The sequence below is a fragment of the Anoplopoma fimbria genome, chromosome 20, assembly GCF_027596085.1.
Source record: "Anoplopoma fimbria isolate UVic2021 breed Golden Eagle Sablefish chromosome 20, Afim_UVic_2022, whole genome shotgun sequence".
NCBI classification, from domain to species: domain Eukaryota; kingdom Metazoa; phylum Chordata; class Actinopteri; order Perciformes; family Anoplopomatidae; genus Anoplopoma; species Anoplopoma fimbria.
Window position 1 is genome coordinate 10,960,890 of NC_072468.1, and position 19,632 is coordinate 10,980,521.

Genomic DNA, 19,632 nt, shown 5'->3' on the forward strand with positions numbered 1-19,632 from the left:
CAGCAACAGTCACATATTAACCGAGGGAAAGCAATTTGGCTTTTGAAATGGGACTCCCGACCGGTCCCGCCCGCCTACTCACGAACACACACAGACATATATAAGGATGCAATTCATCATGGGAAGCCAGTTTCTTATGAAGATCCATAAACTATTCCCATTAAGATTCCTGTCTCATGAAAATATAATTGCTGTAAATGAGCAGCCCAGGGTGCCGCATAACTGGCGGGGGACTAAGTGTTTATGGAAAGAATCATTATTATCATCGCAGACGAACAGAATTTTGTTGGCAAATTCATGACATCAGAGGGCGCTACTTACATTTTAAGAATTTGGAATTCACAGATAAAAGTCATCGCTCACAGGACAATTTCTTGGCGTGGAGGCCCACTTCGCTAGGAAGCCTCACCTGTCGCAGACCTCGGTGAAGGGTGATCCGCTCGGGCTAATCCGGCCGACAGATGGGGAAGGGCCCTGGGTGAGCGAGGAGGGGGGGGCGCGTGTTGCGATGGCGTCGGGACAGCACTCAGGCCCGGGCCGAGCCGGATGCGACTGTGACCTATATTAATAATTCACATGCTGGATGTCTGCGCAGCAAGGAGCCCTGATCGCCGTTAGCAACGCTAACCGGGAGCTGCCCAGCTTCCAGTGGAAAAGCCAGGCGTGAAGATCAGGGACGGGAGATAGGCAGAGAGTAATGCCATCCTCGTCTTCCTCTCCATTCTCCATGCGTCTAATTCAAAACTAAAAATACCTCTTTCGTTTAGTGAGAAAGGCTGAGTGTGTGGATCAGTGTGTGAACTCCAAAAAGTGGTGAATTTGAACACAAATGGCCACTTCAACTCAGGGTCAAATGCTTTCAGTTAGCCTACATGATACATTGGTCTCTTCAGCTTTCTCTTACCCTATTAATCTATTATTTCCATGACAACCAGACTCTGAACAGAACCAATATATTTCCGTTCATAGTTAGTTTATATAAATCTGTTAATGCTGTGGGTTGAATGTATAGTGTCAATGAAAAAGGCTCAGTAACGGTTTGTTAATCTCGTTTGCGATTAACAATAAAACTATTTCATTTGAAGAAATGCGCTACTTTGGCTACGATGCAGCCGCCTCTCTGTTGGAAGCATAGTCGGTATATAAGAAGCGGACTTAGTTACCTTGACGTCACCCATTGCTTTGTGGACTGCATTTGTAACCTTGAGTTTGGCGATTTGGCCGGCATCATCTTTGCTTTTTGCAACCAATGAACAGAAGTTATCATATTTGGAATTCGGAGGAGTGACGTAGAGACGCCATATACAGCTCTGGTAGTTGCAGCAACCTATCAATCACAGTAATCCCGCCTTAAAGCATACCCTTCTTTATGGTCTATTTGACTCTTAATGGGACATCATTTATGAAATGAACATCATGCTGTATTGAAGAAGACTTGAAACTAGAGATTGAGACCATAAACTCATGTTTACAATGTTTACTGAGGGAATAAATCAAGAGAGAAGTAGAGTCATTTTCGCATAGAGATTGTATAGACGCATAGACTTCTATACAATCATACATTTTTTTTTTTCAACCAGAGGAGTCGCCCCCTGCTGGCCATTGGATAGAATGCAAGTTTGAAGAAACTTTTGCATTGGCTTCACGGGTCAGAACCAGAGGTTTGCCGCCTGGTTGGAAGTTTTTAGTCGCGCTTAATGTCCCACCCACAGCATCTGAATGGTTACACATTATTACAGACTGTCGACACTGAAGGAGGGTGTGCCTCTGATGGGCAAAGACGAAGAAAACATTTGCACAGGAATGGAGCTGCTTCCTCAAGCGAGATTGCAAACACCAAATATTGCTGAAGTTGCTGTTAACTTCAGTTCCAGGAGCACAAGAACTGCAAGAAGAGGAAGAGGGAGTGAGACGGAAATATTGTCTCTCCCGAACTAGAGAAAAAGTGCAGTATGGGAGTATTATGGTCAGCAATACGTGCAAAGAAGGTGTCAGCATGGGAAGAGCTATGGCTATTTTTTGTAAAGATAAGGTTGAAAAGTTATTTCTTTCAGCATTTAATTAAAAATGCGCTGAAATAATTATGTTACCAGAAGTTTGTCTTAAGTTTGTCTAAAATTGTCTTAAATACAACTTCCAAATATAAGGTCTCCTTTATTACTAATAAGTGTTTCAGTATGAACCCTAAAAAAAAAACATATGGTGGAGCCCTTGCAGTTTTATGGGTATACAACTTAACAAAAGTTGGAATATGCTCTTTCCTTGACAAAAACAAAGCTGTGTCCCATGTGTCCCCAAGTTGACCAGGCAGACAAGAACGCAAAAGTATCTAGATATTGACGCTTGATAACTTAGTTAGTAAGACAAAGCCATTTCAAAACACTTTGCATAAAAAGCGTCAGATACATCTGGGACTTCCAACGGGTCTGAATGAAGCCAGGGAAGGAGAAGAGGAGAGGAGAGGGAGACGAGGAGGAGAGGAGAGGGAGACGAGGAGGAGAGGAGAGGAGAGGTGCTGTGTTATGGTTGGGGGGTTGGGAGTCAAAGAGCCAGCCCAGACCAGACTAGACAGCCTATATCTCCCTCTGACCCCCTGTCTGAGTCTATGAGCGTGTGTGTGTGTGTGTCCTCTCCCCAGCCAGACAATACAGCCGGCCCTGTGCCTGATTGGGGTCAGCTGGTGGCTGCCGAGGGGTGAGGAGGAGGAGGATGAGGGGGAGGGGAGCGAAGTGTGTGTCTGTGTGTGTTTATGTGTGTGTGTGTGTGTGTGTGTGTGTGTGAAAAAATCAGACAGCCCTCTGAATCGGCAATGAAGGCCGAGCAGCAGTGCGGGAGGTAGGAGGACGAGGAGGAGAAGGATCTGGGCGACCAGAGGCTTCTCTCTCTGACGCCCACACACATCCTTTACCACTTGACTCCAGGCTGGGAGGTTAAACTGGGTTAAAATGTAAAAAAGAATCATGTATTGTTCCATAGAGTGCTGCAGGAATGAGTCCTAAACTCCAGAAGTGAGTCAACATTTTTGCACTTCCTGTTCCTTGGTCTTGAAGTCAATGGCTGTTTTGATCGGGTTTTTGGGTAGATTCCTGGTTACATACAAATACGTCAATAAGCACTCCTCTTGTGAATTTTGAAGCTTTAAAGGTCGATTTAAAATGTCTCTTTTAAGTCTCTGTAAAAAGGCAAATGCTAACAAGTGGTTAAATGAAACTACAAGATGTCATCACCAGGCGGCTACCTCTGGTTCTGATTTGGCTTGAACCTGCATTCTTTCTAATGGCCATCAGAGGACGATTATTCTCGTTGTATAGAAGTCTATGAGAAAATGACTCTACTTCTCTACTTCTTCAATACAGCATGATGTTCATTTAGTAAATGATGGTCCATTTAGAGTCAAATAGACCATAAAGCAGGGTATGCTTTATGGCGGGCTTACTGTGATTGACAGGTCGCCAATAGAGCCTTTACGGCATCCCTATATCACTCCTCTGCATTTAAAAAAAGTGCACTTCTGTTCACTGGCGATGGCAAAAATGCCAAACGCAAGGGTTTTCATAACGGAAAGTCCACAAACCAATGGGTGAAGTCACGGCGACTACGTCCACTTTCCACATACAGCCTATGGTCATCAGTATATCAGTCCTGTGGTGTTCTTGTATTCGTTTATAGCCTAACGTTAACTTTTTACTTCTGTCAATTGCATTAATGCTTCAAAATCATAAAAGTTGTGTTCATTTGTGAAGATTATCTTGCTGAACAAAACGTGCAAGTATCATAAACTTTTGTTTGCCAGATAGCTTATTTTCTGCAATATTACCAAATCGATAAATCTAATCGTTCTTTGTCGAGGGAACCAGTGCGATGCTAACAAAAATATGTCATTCCTGCAGAACTCTATTACCTAGCCCCAATATATATACACAACTGATGGGAAGCCACATTTCATCCAACTGCATATTATGCGACTACAGAGCAAAATCCATCTGTTCTGTCTTATTGTTTTTTAAATTTAAAACACAAAACACATCTCTCTCTCCTTCTCAGCCTCTGGTGTAATCCTTGTAATTTCCTGCGATAAGGTCAGACCCAGAGCAAGGCCTAGTTAGGGCTCAGCCAGCGGCCCAGCTGGCGGGGACTGTGGATCTACCCCCCTTTGACAGGAGAGCGTCGGGCTGACGAGGGGGTCCGGTTCTTACAGTGAAGCTGACACGGTACAGGACAGGAGGGAGAGTGGTGTGCAAAAAACTGTGGAGGGTATATTCGTGGGAGTAGTCATTTAAAATTAAGGACCATTAAAAAATGTATATATATATATATATATATATATATATATACACATACACACACACACACACACACACACGAAAAATGCATCAAAATGGGATTAAGAATTAAACCCACAGATTATTAATGAGTTGAGGCACACCGCAATGCTTTCCTTCTTTTTGTAGCTCAGATTCCAGTCAAACTGAGGTGTTTTATTTTTGTATTATTTGCAGAGAGAGGCTTCGACATGGTGCTAGGCAACACGCAAGCGCTTGTCAATCACTACGGTTATATTCAGGCAAATTAAAAACAGCAACAAGAACCACTTGTCATAACGAGAGCAGCTCGTTCACACATGATCGGTGTCTTCTTGCAGCGGGAGAGCACAACGTATGGATGTGTGAGAAGAACAATAACTAGGGGAATTCAGTTGAGGCTGATCTGCTGCTTTAAAGAAAACTATCATGATTATATCTTTTCTCTACTGTTAACTGTCAGAACAACTTCAAACTTAAAATCACATGCTGACTCTGACTGCTTCTGACGGCAGCTGTTTCCAACTAGTTAGATAACAATCAACTCATAGTGATGAGAGTTTGTAGTGAAGTAGACTTATTAAGGCAACCCGCCAATGGCGAAGCACCATGTTTGTTTTATTCACCAACGTAGACGTTTTTTTTGCATTTGGCAAAAGGCGGGTGCCAATTTTGGACCAAGAAAAATATTGACACTGAATCTGAGAATGTTGTTGCTTTTTTGGATGCATTTGCACTTATTACTAGAGGGTCAGAAAGGGCTCAAAATCCATATTACATCTTTAAAAGGGTACTCCACTGACTTAGCAAACTCTCTATTGAGTTTTTTTTAATTTTTTTATAACAGAGCAGAACCAGACATAATGATTTTCCATTCCACCCATTCTTCTCCCTTGTCCTACCCACAATGCAAGTCCCGATGGGAGATTTGGGTGTGTTAAGCTAGTGGCGGCTAATGTAGCCTCGAGCTCCGACTCACAAGCAGAACTGCAGAGGTCTAGTAAGCTCACTTCTTTCCAACTCCACACTCGGATTTTTCTTTTCTTAAGCTCGTAGTCTTCAGCCCCACCCGCTGCTGATTCAGTGATGACTGGAGCCTATTTATCAGGCTTCACACAGCTCCCTCTGGAGCCACATTAGCTTTAATGCACCTTTTCTTCACAGTAGTACTCCCCCAGTTCCCCTTTTAAATAGTAGCACGTGCCTATGCATTATGGTTTGAAAAATAACAAACATCTATCTAACACTTACTTTCATGCCCTAACAAGGTAAACTAATCCCATGTCAAAAAAGTCCAAGTTGCTGTTGATACATAGAAGCCCTCTGTGATGTATTCATTCCTAAGAATAAACTGCTGGTATCTGCATCATTTCCTTCAAGTGTATAAAACAAATAATGCATTTACAACTTAAATAAAAAGAGAGAAATAAGACCAACGCCTGCTGCTCTCAGCTAATTTTTTTCTCAGCAATAAGTACACAACTATACTCTTGCAAACTGCAAATTGAAGCTTCTGCTTGTGCAGGAGACAATTTGAAAGTCATGCAAACGATTTCCCTTGTACACGGTATGAAAATGGTTATGACCACATGTCATTTTCTTGCAGTGCAGCTTTTAAATGCAGTCCTAAGAAGTACAGAACCCCCCCCCCCCCACACACACACACACACACACACACGCACACACCACACTTGTGACGCCCCTTTGGAAACTTCACTAGTAAGCCTCTTCAAAATCCAAAGAAAATCCTGCAAACCACTTGAAGAGACATGTCATTATTCCACAGTCTGGGTGTTCCTGCACACATAAACAAACGGATTACCCCAAAATATGACAAACAGCGGGCGGCACGGCATTTCTGCTTGATTCTTCTTTTCCTCTTTTTTTTCTTCCTGCGTTTGTAATTTCAAAGCGATAATCGCTGCTTTGTTTCATGTGAGGAGAGAGAGACGAGGCGCTCACTGAGAGAGACTCTGGCTCACAAAAGGGTAATAAACATGCCAAGCGGTTTGATTTGTCCTCAATGCTGGGGAAAACAAATCTGCGACATGGCAAGAAAAAAAAAAGACAAGTGTGCTTGTGTACTGTCTGGAGCACAGTGCCTTGATTGACTGTAATATGTCCTCCGTCCATGTCCGCGGACCTGGAGTCATGAGACGCACAGCAGACAGCGGGGGCTGATTCATTCACCGGGACTCTTTAGCATCTCGAGCAGTCAGACTGTGTGTAAATAGATGTTGACCGAGACAGCAGACTACTAACCACCCCCCACCTTCGCCATCACACACACACATACTAACACACACACACTTGACGGATGGCCTGTCTCCAGACACACTAGGACTACAAATCTGCCCTGGTCCCAAGGGCATTTTGGGAACCAGGGGAGGGTGTGTGTGTGTGTGTGTGTGTGTGTGTGTGTGTGTGTGTGTGTGTGTGTGTGTGTGTGTGTGTGTGGGGGTGCAGAATCTAGACACAAAGGGAGCCCTGGCAGCCAGTGACGAGTTCTTGAATGCTGCTGGAGCAGCGAAGGTGCTGCTGGGATGTGGGTGGGGGGGGAATTTGACCCTTTTTTCTCGTTGCTTTGGACTTCGGAAGTGGCCGCCTGAACTTGACCCGGCTCAGCTGGAATGAGCTGAGCTGCTCCAGGGCTATGTTTTCCCACAATGCTTGTGGCTTCGAGAGGTTGTCAGTTTGATTCCAGAAACAGGGGGTTTGCAGGGGCCACAAGATGAGAATTTGAACGGTGGTCAAGCTGATTTAATGCAAAAAAAAAAAAGTTACCAAAAGAAGCCATGAAAAATCCTTTCCCTGCTGTGCTAACATGACATGATATATAGCTAAACATCCTGGACAACTGGTGTGAGGGCTCAGTAACACAGGGACAAAGAGCCCAAACAAACACGGGAAGTCACACATCAACCACACTGCCTTTCTGCAACAACAAAAGCCAGTTTTCAAGCCAACAAACAAACAAATTTTATGTTTACATTCTGCGTTGCTCCTACAAAAAGTGCACTGTGAGTAACCTACAAGCCAAACAAACGTGGCAAATGCTAACAGAACACAAAGTGATGACCGCCGCAAACTAACACAGCTGGGACTGTAGTTGATTATGATTGATTATAATCTAGTAAATCAATGGAAAATTATCTGGCAAACAATTTGATAATTCATTGAAGGCCCATAATTTGAAATTCAAAAACATACTCACAGACTACATACGGCTTTCCAATTATTGACAGCTGGGCCGGCGGCTAGAAGCTAACGGTGCCAAAAGCGCTAACAGAGCAAAGTAAGTAAACGGTGCTGACAGAGCAAACAGTGTCATCACGAAGGGGAACCGAAGGGCTGGCCAGTGTACCACGCTTTTGTTGTTGTTGTTCTTGTCTAATACAAAACTGATTATCTTTGGGGTTTGGACCGTTGATCCCACATTTTAAAAACACTAGAAGATATTTGATATTTGCTGACATTTTCAACCGAAAACACGTTCATTAGCAGTCCTATTTCGCTCATTGTAGACTTCATATTGCTTCAAAAAAGATCTGGAATAAGCAGATACGCTTAAGATAAATTACAAGGGGAGTATTGGATTTAAAAGGGTTAAAAAATAATGACGTACTTAATGGCGAGCAATATTGCGCCACCCTGAGTTGTATTAGTCTGCTGTGTTGTTGTAATTGAGAAAAACCAATACCCTCTCCAGATAACTTTACAATATGGATATGTTTGCAGTGTGCTCTCTACCAGAATATGTGCTAAAGTTACCTGAGCCAGCAGAGTGCGTCTGCCGGTCAACCCCCATGGTGTAAAAAAACAGCCTCTGCCCTCTGACTTACATTAAACAAGGAGCTCTTTCTTAACCCTACGCAAGTGGAGCGCCGCTGTTCACTGCTGTAACCCCCTCAGCTCAGGAGAGGTGGCAGACTAAATAAGGCTCCACTGAGAGACACTAACCAAGTGTAGAAAATTCCCCATGAAATTAATTACAGGAGCAGTGATCGCGAAAAATCTGTCAGGGAGGGGGAAAAAATAAGATTTTTTTTCATTTTAAATGGCGTTTGGTTGTTTTTGCCACTCCCTGCCCAAAGGTCTTTTTTTTTTTTTTTTTTTAATACCAGGGCTAATTATTGAAATTCATTAATAATAAAACGAAATAAAAACTAATTTCAAACTGAACAACACCACTTAAAACAAGCCAAACATGGAGAAAGAGGCAAAAAACAAACCCCAAACAAACAACAAAGAGCTTAGTGAGAGATTGGATTGGCTGTCTGGCGGGAGACTGCAGGGTAAATATTGGCTGAGCCGGCGAGAGGCTGTCTGCGTGTGTCTGTCTGCATGTATCTGGGTGTAAACGCGTGCGCCTATGTGTACATGCGTATATTTTTCTTGTGCGTGCTTTTTTTTTTTTTTTTCGAAGGGAGAGTCAACAACTAGCCGGTGTGCGTGTTTGGCCTGAGGGAAGTTGACAGATGACCCCAGCCGCCACCTACACACTAACACCGCTCACACACAGGATTACAGATCAGGCCGTTTACATCCGTCTGGCTGGCTGGCTGTCGCTGGCTGGCCCCTGCTGCAGGCTAACTGTTACATACACAGAGACGCAGACAGCCGCTCAAGTCTCTGACACATGCACCCAGGCCTATCCCAAGAGGCGAGGGCATGCATACCGCTATGTGTGCATCAAAAGAAGCAGGAGGATGATAACAAGACATTGTAAGATTATTCCATAGAACGGGGTTTTCTTGTGTTTTCTCGGGAGACACATTTGAAAACCTTTCCTTCACAATAAATGGGTTGATACTCTTGCCAATGTGATATCTGAGTTTTGGTCCTGATACCAAGACAATTTTCTGACGCCTTACTAAGAGAAATATAAATGTGTCAATACTCAATGGGGATGTGACAAGAAACCAAACTTTGCTACCAAGTTCACACTCAAGGCGACACTCAAGGCGTCAAAAGGCGTAAAAATATCCCTGATAATGGTACATTGTGGCCTACAATGCTAAATAGGCATAAGCAGAGCTAGCCACCGTTAGCTGTTAGCAGCCGGTGGGCAGCACAGTCCTTCTCGGCTGAATAACAGAGATAACAGCTAACGTAGGGAGTTTGCATCAAGGTACACTTGATGCATTCAAGCTCCGTTCAGTAAAAATTTGTATTTGGCAAAAGTAAATGTGATAAAGTAAAATTTTGTTTTTGGTGAGAAACGCAGAACATCGTGATTAAAAATAATGTGGCAAAAAAAAGTCTGTAAACGTTAATAATGGTGGAAGTGGTGCCTTGACGTACATGGAATTTATTGTTTCGTTTTCGTTTCTTACTGTAGTACTGAATTTAGTAAGGGAAATCGATGAATTTTACTGGTTTTGGCATCGACTACTATATTTCTGGAATTTCGACTACCCCATTTGATACAGGAACTTTTTTTTTGGTCCAAAATGCCAATGTTCTAAAACATTACATTTCTAAAAACAAGCAATCACATGCAAACTTTACCATCCCCCACCACCCCAAAAAAGTCAAATGTATAATGTAAATCAACTATCTGCTTAAACATTAGTAAACAGGACTGCTCTTTCACTTTGTTTCATAATCTTCTGCTGTCCATAATACGAATCAGACCACTGCTACCAAGATAACGTCTCTTGATTGAAATGAAAAAGAAAGGGTGTTTGCATTAGGAACAAGTGATCTCAAGCAGTTGGCTTGGTATTTCCCCATTTGTTTAAGAAAAGACGGGACTGATAGGAGGAAGAGTCAATACAAGATTAAATGACTTAAGAGTGAAGGGTGTTTGCAGAGGACCTGCCTATGGTGTCACCCTGCAGGGACTATGCCTCCATGCATAAACCCCTATACTTCCTTTATACCCCTACACTTCCTATAATAATATATGAGCAACAAAACATCACTTTGGGTTAAAAATGTCAATAGAGGAAAAAAATGACTTTCTGTGATGGCTACCTGGAGGTTTAAGCTAAATAATATGTAGAAATACAGCATGTCTTCATGAAAAGGCGCTGTTTCACCTCAGGACTTCACAATATCTCAGGACTTTATAACACCACACCTACGATACCAGATAACCACAATGAATCCAAGCGCGGCCACGGTGAGAAATCAACACTTGTTACATGTATCTCCGCATTTAAAATTCTACACGTGTGTGCGTGTGGGCGCAGAGGTTTGATTCCCGGCCGTGACACACTGTCTGCACTGTGATTCCCTCTGTGTTTTTTGTGCCCCCTTTCAATTTCCCCTCCTCGTCTGAATGAAGAGGAAACACACCAGTGAGACCGCCCGCTCTGCTTAAAAAGAGGAAGGAAAAAAAGGCAGACTGTAGCTCTTTTCTTCAGCCACAGAAATCATCAAAGCATGAGCTACATTATTCAGCCTTTGCCGAGTCTGCATGACAACACAGCCGACAAACAAGAGCCCTTTTCAAAAACCAGACGGCCGCTACAGTGGGACGCGGCTATTTCGAACCACTTGTGAATTGAGCTCCCTCCAACTGGTGAGGCGTTCGGATGACGAGAGAAATATGTTGAAAATACAGGGCCAGCATTGTTATTTTGCACCAAACAGACGCATGCATGATCTTAAATACAGCACGCCGTTTATTATGCACTTAAATACAGAATCATTTGACTTTGTTTTTTTTCCCTGCAGCTCTGCTTGTCTGAAGTCTCATGCAGCTCTCTGCTGGATTATTTAATTAGGCTCTCTCTCTGCTGTACCAGTGTGGCTGTGGATGCACCCGTTCATGCCTGACTATGTGTTTTTTTCCTTGCTGGAAATACGATGATGCCACAGAAAACACACAAAAAAATGGTAGAACACTGGTTTCGTCTGCCTGCCTGCCTGCCTGCCAGACACACAGACACAGACACACACACACTTCTTGGTTACAATGTGGCGTCAGCAGAAACCATGCTCGGCTGCCAAATCTACATCTAATATCCTGCGTTCAACCTCACTCTGCCCGGACCTGGCCCTCGGCCCCCAATGGAAACTACACATCACTGTAACTCTGTCCGTCTGTCTGCAAGCTCGTCTGCGTGTCCGTCCGTCAATACGTCTGGCTTTCAGATGTGTCTGTCCTCTGTTTATATCTCTGTCGTACTTGTCTGGCTTTTGTCCTGGTCTATACCCGCCTGTCTGCGTGTCTGCTATGTGTCTCTTGTTTATTTGTCTTCCGTCTGTCTGCAGATCTGTCAGACTGGATGTGCACACACAGACACACTGTCTGTCTGTCTGTCTGTCTGTCTGTCCTCTGCATTTCTACTTGTCTGTCTGCATGTGTCTGCTGCTGCTCCCCCTGTGCGTATGTCTCTGTGTCTTCAGCCATAAAGAGGAACATCTGCAGTGGATCTGGCAAGGCAGCAGTGTTGAGGGGGCCGAGCTGATAATGATAGTTTCTCTCCGGGCTTTGCTCAGGAGGCAGACAGACATAACATACCATTCGAGCGTTTCCTGTCTGTGCTGACAGGCAAACTATTTAACCCTCTGTGGTGATCCCTCGGAGCATATGCACAGCCCCGGCAGGCCTATTCGGCTCCGAGAATTAATATTTAAAGAAAAAGCAAAAGCGTCTAGAAAAAGTAAAGCAAGAAGAAACAGACAAAGAAAAAAAACCACTCACAGTAGAAGAGTTCTCGTTAACAGGAACTAGAGAAAAGCTGCATCACGTTTCCATAGATAGCCTAACTGTAAGTTTGTAGGATGCTAATGCTACATGAATATGATTTTTCACTGCAAGCTAACTGTTGAGTACTACAGCACGACTACGTCACGTGAACGGATACTATAGCATACCTTAAAGTTTGATAACCACTGTAAACTTATTATTGTGTGGAACAGACACACTCTGAGTGCAAGAAAGGACAAGAAAAGAGATTAAAGACACCAGTAAGTAGTTTTAAATCCCCGTGCGTTGATAACAGACTGTAAAGATACTGTACGTCCCTATAGACTAGAGACTATCCGGCCGACAGCGAGTTAGCAGCGGACCTGGTCGACCGTCTTGCATGACTGCCACGGTCTGATCTGCGGTCCCTCCTGCCGCTACACCGGGGAGTGCACATAACACGGATTAAGCGCTAAAGTCTCCCGGGCAGGTTTTTGTAACGGTCAAAAGCAAAGCCACATTTGTATTTATTTATTTTACTTACATATCTCCATTCCCTGTGGTTGGGAAGCGGTGCAGTTGCAGGAGCAGGTGACATTGGAGTTGCCGGGGCCGCCAGGGGCCGTTAGGTTTTGCATGGGGCTGGGCGGACCGGGACACCGCTCCGGGGTGAGAGCCGCCGACGCCGCCGCCGCCACCGTCGGGGCCCCACGACTGGAAAACAACAGAAAACTTCCAGGCAGCGGCAGCAGAGTCCGCCGCGACGAGTAACTCCCGACAGTTTCGCACTTATTTTCCCCACGGTTTTTTTTTCTCACGCCATGTTTGTCTAGGAGCGGCTCGCAGAGTGAACTGGAAGGAGGTTTTGGGGACGAGCCATTGCCCGTGGCTAACGCATTGTATAGTTTTTTCCGTTCCTTCCTCCGCCGCTGAGAGCAGCTGTCCTTCCTCTACTGGAGCAGAGCGCACACACAGCGGGCTCACGCCTCGCCCACAAACTGACTGACTGCCGCTCTGGCCAATCGGAGGGCTCCAGAGGCGGGCCAGACAAGGGGAAAGAGACGTGCTGCCTTCAGGAGCGGACAGAAATACCACGACTCTAACTTCAACCAGCCCAAAATATAATAACATGCAACATACACTTACACTTACATGTAAAATACAAGCAGGGAAAGTCTGGACTCACGTTTACACATATGTGTCTGGGCATGTTTAAGCTCTATGATTATCTGACTCAACCACATTTTGTGTTGATATTATTAAAAGACTGGTTGTATGATCCAAAGTAGACATCCAACATTTCAAAAACCTTTTTTTGTTTGTACCAAAAACAGGAATAGATTAGACCAATCATGTCCTTATATCCGTGAATATTATTTATTTTACTTTTCTTTTTTACATATTTCGGATCTCGGGAAGTTACTGTCTTTCAATTAGAAAATACTATTTTTGTTTACGAAGGGGCCACTGTTGCAGTCATGCTCTGTGTGGTGCTGTCTGGTGTCAGAGGGGCCTGGTTAATATTCATGAAGGCCGTTGCATACATTAGCTGCAGAATGCATTAATTGGCTATCGTGCTGCCCGACTATTCATAAATATTACAATTGATACGGCTGAGAGTGCTGCACCTGTTTGGCAGACTACTCTCTTTTTAGTTGGTTCGAAGTCTTTGCTTTAAGCACCAAAAAGTACTGAAAATGAAATACTGACTAGCCCTGCAAAATAACTTATGGCGTTTGATTTCTAAAGTGTATTAGTTCACCAGAATAAAACTACTGTTATTGCAAAGTTATTTCTCACTATAGGGACCTGTGTGTGCATTGACACACATACACACAGCAAGGATATAGAGCTGTACCAAGAGCACTTGAAGGCAGCAACAGAGTAGGGATGGGGCAGGGGTTATATGTCTGTGTCTGTGTGTGTCTGGGTTGTAGGGGTGGGTGGGGGGCTAACCCCCCCCCACAACCTCACCGGCTGACCTGACTCAGAAAGCTAGCAGACGGCCGGGTCGTTGTTGACAATGGCTGTGGGAGAGCAGAGCAGAGGGAGGGAGAGAGATGAGGGGCAGGACTGGTCGGTCTGGTGTGTTATTCGGGGGAGGGTTGGGGAGAGAGCGTTTCGAGTTTCACTCCCTTGTTACGGCGGGCCGCAGCCAATGGAGACGGCTCTTTGAAGGGGGCTAACCTTGAGGTGACCCCCCGCGCCAGTCTTGTGGTTCAGGGGCACATGTGCAGCAGGAGAAGCATCCCATTACCCCCACCCCACCAGCCCAACACATCCCCTCTGAATCTAACCAACAGAGTCCAATGCACACACACAGACACACTCTATAGTCCAGGACTGTCGGCAGTCTATAAATAAACTAGGCGGTTGGAATCAGAGAGAGCCTCTGAATGACACTCTTGACCAGCCGGTTCCCAAACTAAGAAGTCGAAGAAGTCATTGAAGGGGGCCTTCAGGTGTTCCCTCCATAAAAGCAGGTACAATTTGATTATTGCTTTATCTGTGCACAGGGTGAGGAGACAATAACGCAAGGAGGACTCTTCAGATCAGAGGCCTGCTCTCTCACCGCGGTCCACTTCTGCAGCAAATCATGAAAGTAAGAGAAATGTTCCCGATCCATGGGAGACGATCTCGTAATGTACAGGATGCCTGCTTTTTGGGGGGTTACCATCTGTATGCTGAAAACACCAGTAACCAAATGCCATAAAATGCACCTCTGCGAAATTAAAATAAGTCGTTGAGAAAAGCAAAGACCTCCAACAGATGTTGCGCGTTAGGTGCCGCATCACAAGCCAAGTTCCAATCAAGCAAAGATATTTTTTTCTTGACGGCTTCCACGCTCTCCTCCACGAGCGACGCTTTTGGAAAGGTGGAGGGGAAAAAAATAGGCACGGGACCCTTACAGCGATTTACAAACACGCACGGCAGCTGTCATCGTTTTTTATTGAAGCAACAAATCGAGGTGCCACCAAAGCGACGATATCAATCCTTGGTGGGGGCCATGAGGAGAGTTTTTTTTCCCGCCTTGATGTGAGGTCATTCTCATGTCCTCTCACACACAAAAACACACACACACACACACACACACACACACACACACACACACACACACACACACACACACACACACACACACACACACACACACACACGTACGAGACACACTCGAGACAGGCACCTCCAGACAAGCTCTCGCACACACAGGAAAGCCCACATCGATTTTCGCCTCCTGCAGCCCACCTCGATCCACTCACAAAAAAAACAGCCCACCGGGCCGCCAACACAGCACTCAGACACACACATACACACATACACACACACACACACACGTCTGTCTGGAGCGTCAATTTAGTCCCCCGGGGGAGAACGCAGGGTGACACTGCTAACAGGCCAGACCAGACTAGACAGCCAGCAGACAGATAAATACTCGGCACGGCTGAATACCAAATGCACTCTTGTCTACCAGCTCTCCCTACCATCCCCCTCCCCCTGACTGCAGTCTGCACACATACACTCACACACACACTAGCACTCATAGCCTCTCTGTGTCTCTCTCGGGAAACGTCTATCTCATCCTGTATTTGAGGAATACTAACTTTAGGTTGACAGGTTAATCATGGCCGACACGTGTGCATGAGTCTATATTAGGAACATTGGGCTTACCTGCTTACACATGGGTTTCCTGTTGTTTTGTGAGTGCATGACATCTTCATGTTAGCCAAAAGATCTAAAAATATACTTATATATATATATATATATATATATGCAAGCAAGAAAAGAAACGCCACCATGTGTCAGTACACTGCTGATGACATCACTACTCCACATTCCAAGCCATGAGATGTGCACCAATCAGATGTACCGGATATTTGAAGATAACATTTAAGAAGAAGTCTCCTGCCTGAATTTTCAACATATACAGTAGACAGATGACTGACAAGCAGATGCTTGAAAATGTAGTTGTTTGTGATGAGACCATGAACGCATGAGGGACCTGATCAGGCTGATACTGTAAAAAAACAAGCAGCACAGTAGAAGGCCTCAGGGGTTAGATGGACCCATCCCTCCCCTCATCTCCCAAGCAACTTCTCCCCTCTGAACTGTGGTGCTGCTAAGAGGGACGCTACGTCACAGCGCCATCTCGTGGCTCAACTCGGAAGAGCTCGGTTCGGTGCATTGTCCCCAAAAACGTGGGCTGAAAAAAACTGCTCCACTTCTCTGGTGTCTCAGTCACTCTATTACTTCTGAAACCAAAGCCGTCTCCCCGGGCACAGGTTGAAGCTTCGAATCAATTACGACTTGTCTTCATCAGAAAAACCACGAGGGAACACTAAGTCTGGGAAAAAGAGAGAGTCACATCCTGCAGCTGGTATAGAGATGTGCTCTTGTTCTTGCCCAGAGACCACACGGCTGAGAGAGCACTCTGCATTCATGCTGGGCACAAAGTCCATGTGAATCATAGTGTGGAAAGGAAAACAAGAATGCTATATAGAGCAGTTTTTTTGCATGGAGAGTACACATATTAAATGACCAAAAGTATGTGGACTATGTCCTCATACTTCTGTGGACTCTGTCCTCATACTTCTGAGGACTCTGTCCTCATACTTTTGTGGACTCTGTCCTCAAACTTTTGCATTCTTTTGTCCCGGAAATTTTGATAAAACAGCATTAAATTATATTTTAGGCCAGTCGTTCCCAAACACTGGGTCGGGACCCACATCAGGGTCACTATAGATTTTATTCAGGTCGCCAAATAAATTAGCAGAATTTCTTCCGAAGTCTTTTATTTAACATATATGTGCAGTACACTTTTGAGCCACACGAGGGAGCGTGAATGTTCGTATTGTTCTGATAATTGCAGCCTACTTATAACATTGAATCTTATATAAAAGGATGGTTTACGTTCTGTTTGTTTAACTGATGAGAGGAAAAAATAAGAGTCTGTTAACTCCACTTAATGCTTTTATTTGGTCTCATTAATAATGTATTTACTAATGTTTTCAATAGCACACGCATAAAATAAAGTTGTGCTTTATCAAACGTATATCTCCTCTAAATGGCTGGTTCACCTAGTCAAGATAATGTTGATGTGGAAATGGAAGTTAAAAAATGGTCAGGAATGTTCATTTACGCACAAATGTGCTCTACTCATGATTTAAAGATAAGACTTATTGTGAATTGGGTCGCAATAGTTTGTCTTTTTTTTTATTGGTGGTACCCCAGAAAAAAGATTGCGAAACACTAGTTTACCTAATAGTGTGCCTCTGACTTTGAAGCAACAGTTTAAAGGGCCACTCCACTGATTTTAGACATGGAGTTCAGAATACTTGTCAAAAGGAGCCCAAGTCAGATTGGGAAAACAGTTGTATGATTTCTTGTTATTGAAGGGGCTTTCCTAAATGTGAAAAATTAGCCCTGATGATGTCATCGGGATGGGTTTGAGACTATAGAATTTCAACAGAAACCCTACATTACATACTGTAGCATTTAGAAGGGGTTAAGGTTGCATTATGGGAAATGTTGACTTAACTAAATAAAAGTCATGATATCACGGCCCCTTTAACATGCAGAAAGTGCAGTCCATGGAGGGTGCTTTTACAGCCAAACTTTTTGGTGTGGTTCAAATGAGCACTGATGCGTTTGCCCATTTAGTGCTATCGTTTGGGCTGGTGTGAAAGCTAGAGCTCCGGTGCCATCGGAACAACCAGACTGAGTCAACCTGAAAAGGGAGGGTCTCGGTCCAGGTCCGATCGGACTCTGATGCAGTTCGGTCTGTGGCATGAAAGCAAAGCAGACTAACCACTGTGTTATGTGTGATGTGCTGCATGACCTGCTGTCAGTCACAGGACTTTGCTATTCCCAGGTGGGTCTAGAGTTGTTTCTCTATCAATACGTGTATCGAAAATGTCTCAGATGCAGCCTTAAATACTGGACCGGGTATTGACGAGTACACCGGTCTATCCACCGATAGGATCCTCTATCACCTATCCTCTATTGTTACTGTGCATGTGCAAATACTTGTGGGTAAACCATAGACTGTATATAAGAAGTGGATAAATTCATCGCGACGTCACCCATTCGTGAGAGTTGGTCATTTTTTCATAGACTTCCATACAATCTGACTTCTTTTTGCAACCAGAGAAGTTGCCTCCTGATGGCCATTCGAGAGAATGCATGTTTAAGACACTTACGAATTGGTCTTCACTCTGCAGAACCGGAGCATGCTGCTTGAGTTTAACACTCTTGTACACCCTTTTTTCTCCCTGAAAATTCTACATTGTGAACAACAAAGCCATGTTGAAATCAATGGGAGGGCTACTTAGTGTTAGCTGTGAGCAGCCGTTGGTCGGCACAGACCTGCTTGGCTAAATAACGGAGCTAACATCTAAACTTAAGGGAGATTGAATACACTATGATGCATTCTATCTCTGCACAGAAAAAAAGAGTATTGGGATAAGGTAAATTCTAACGTTATGATGTGTTCAAATGTGATCATGTAAAATGTCATTTTTTAAAATGTTATAAAAACTGTTGTTTCAAGGAGATATTTTCACAGCAACATAAAAGAGATATGAGAGAGTGGATTATGACCTGTTTAACTTTTTAAAATTTTTAACAAACTGGTATCAGAGCTGTACTTAGTAAGATATGTAAGTTCAGCTATCAGAATCATGAAGGACACATTGGAACATCTTTACATGGGTTTATATGATGATGAGTATGACGAGGATGCAAGTTCCAATGAATGTTAGCTGTCAGTCCGTATAGTTTCATGTTTACACGTCCTTGTTCGTCTGTATGAAGTCCGGGTGTGAACCTGAACTAGACCAAAAAATAAAGGCAACAATGTTTATTTTCCTACTGTTTGGTCTGGATGAACCGAATGAACTGAACTTCAGTTCAACCCCACCCTCCACCAACTCAACCCCACCCTGCACATTCTCTGGGATGAAGCGGAACACCAACTACCAGCCGGGGCCTTGTCACCCCTCCTCAGTGTTACCCCTCCCTGACACTCTAGTAACTGAATGGGGGCAAATTAGAAAAAGGGCGTAGTTAAACGCACGTCACATGTACGTGCAATGCATCATCACAAAAGTTTTAATCCATTCATCGCCGTTCAAATCTGTATTGCAGTTTGTCTGCCTACTTCTACCAGTGTGCTTGGTTACTAGTTCAACCACATTTTCTGAAAAGTTGACTTCGGTTCATAGTGGGAAAGAGAGAGTTCTGTTCCTTTTCTGTATGGATCAATCACTAGTGCTCTACAAATAATTTGCTGTGCATCAGTGCTGATGGTGGACCTTCAATGTTCATGGCAGCCATTGAGATAACCCATTGAACTTGAGCAAATCCCTTCATCCAGATGTTTCATAAAACACCAAGCACAACAAGAGTTAACCTGCACTGATTTAAAATCCAAACAACACACTCAAAGCTATAGTGTAAAAACTGCAGTAAAACAGTTTCTATCCTGCATCTCCTAATGCCTGTTTATCCAAAAAGAAATAAAAATCCTCCCGCAGGCAGCAGCCTCTATCATGGGACTTTTGCGATGAAAGAACTCGAGCATGACTGTGATCCATTTTGACTCTGACATAACATTTTCAGTCAGACTAATAACTCGAAAAAAGAAAAAAACACCCTGTGACTTCTGTGCGGACTCGGTATTACTGAATGCCA

The 19,632-nt window shown here is 44.0% G+C and overlaps 1 protein-coding gene across 1 annotated transcript in view; it reads right to left on the reverse strand.

Annotated features, from left to right (window-relative positions):
- The window catches only part of ldlrad4b (low density lipoprotein receptor class A domain containing 4b), a 35,778-nt gene extending 22,914 nt beyond the window's left edge, over positions 1–12,864 (reverse strand). The window contains 1 exon segment of the mRNA XM_054621289.1: positions 12,488–12,864. Within this exon segment, the coding sequence (XP_054477264.1) occupies positions 12,488–12,581 (94 nt within the window). The 5' untranslated portion in view covers positions 12,582–12,864.
- Positions 12,865–19,632: the final 6,768 nt, after the last annotated feature.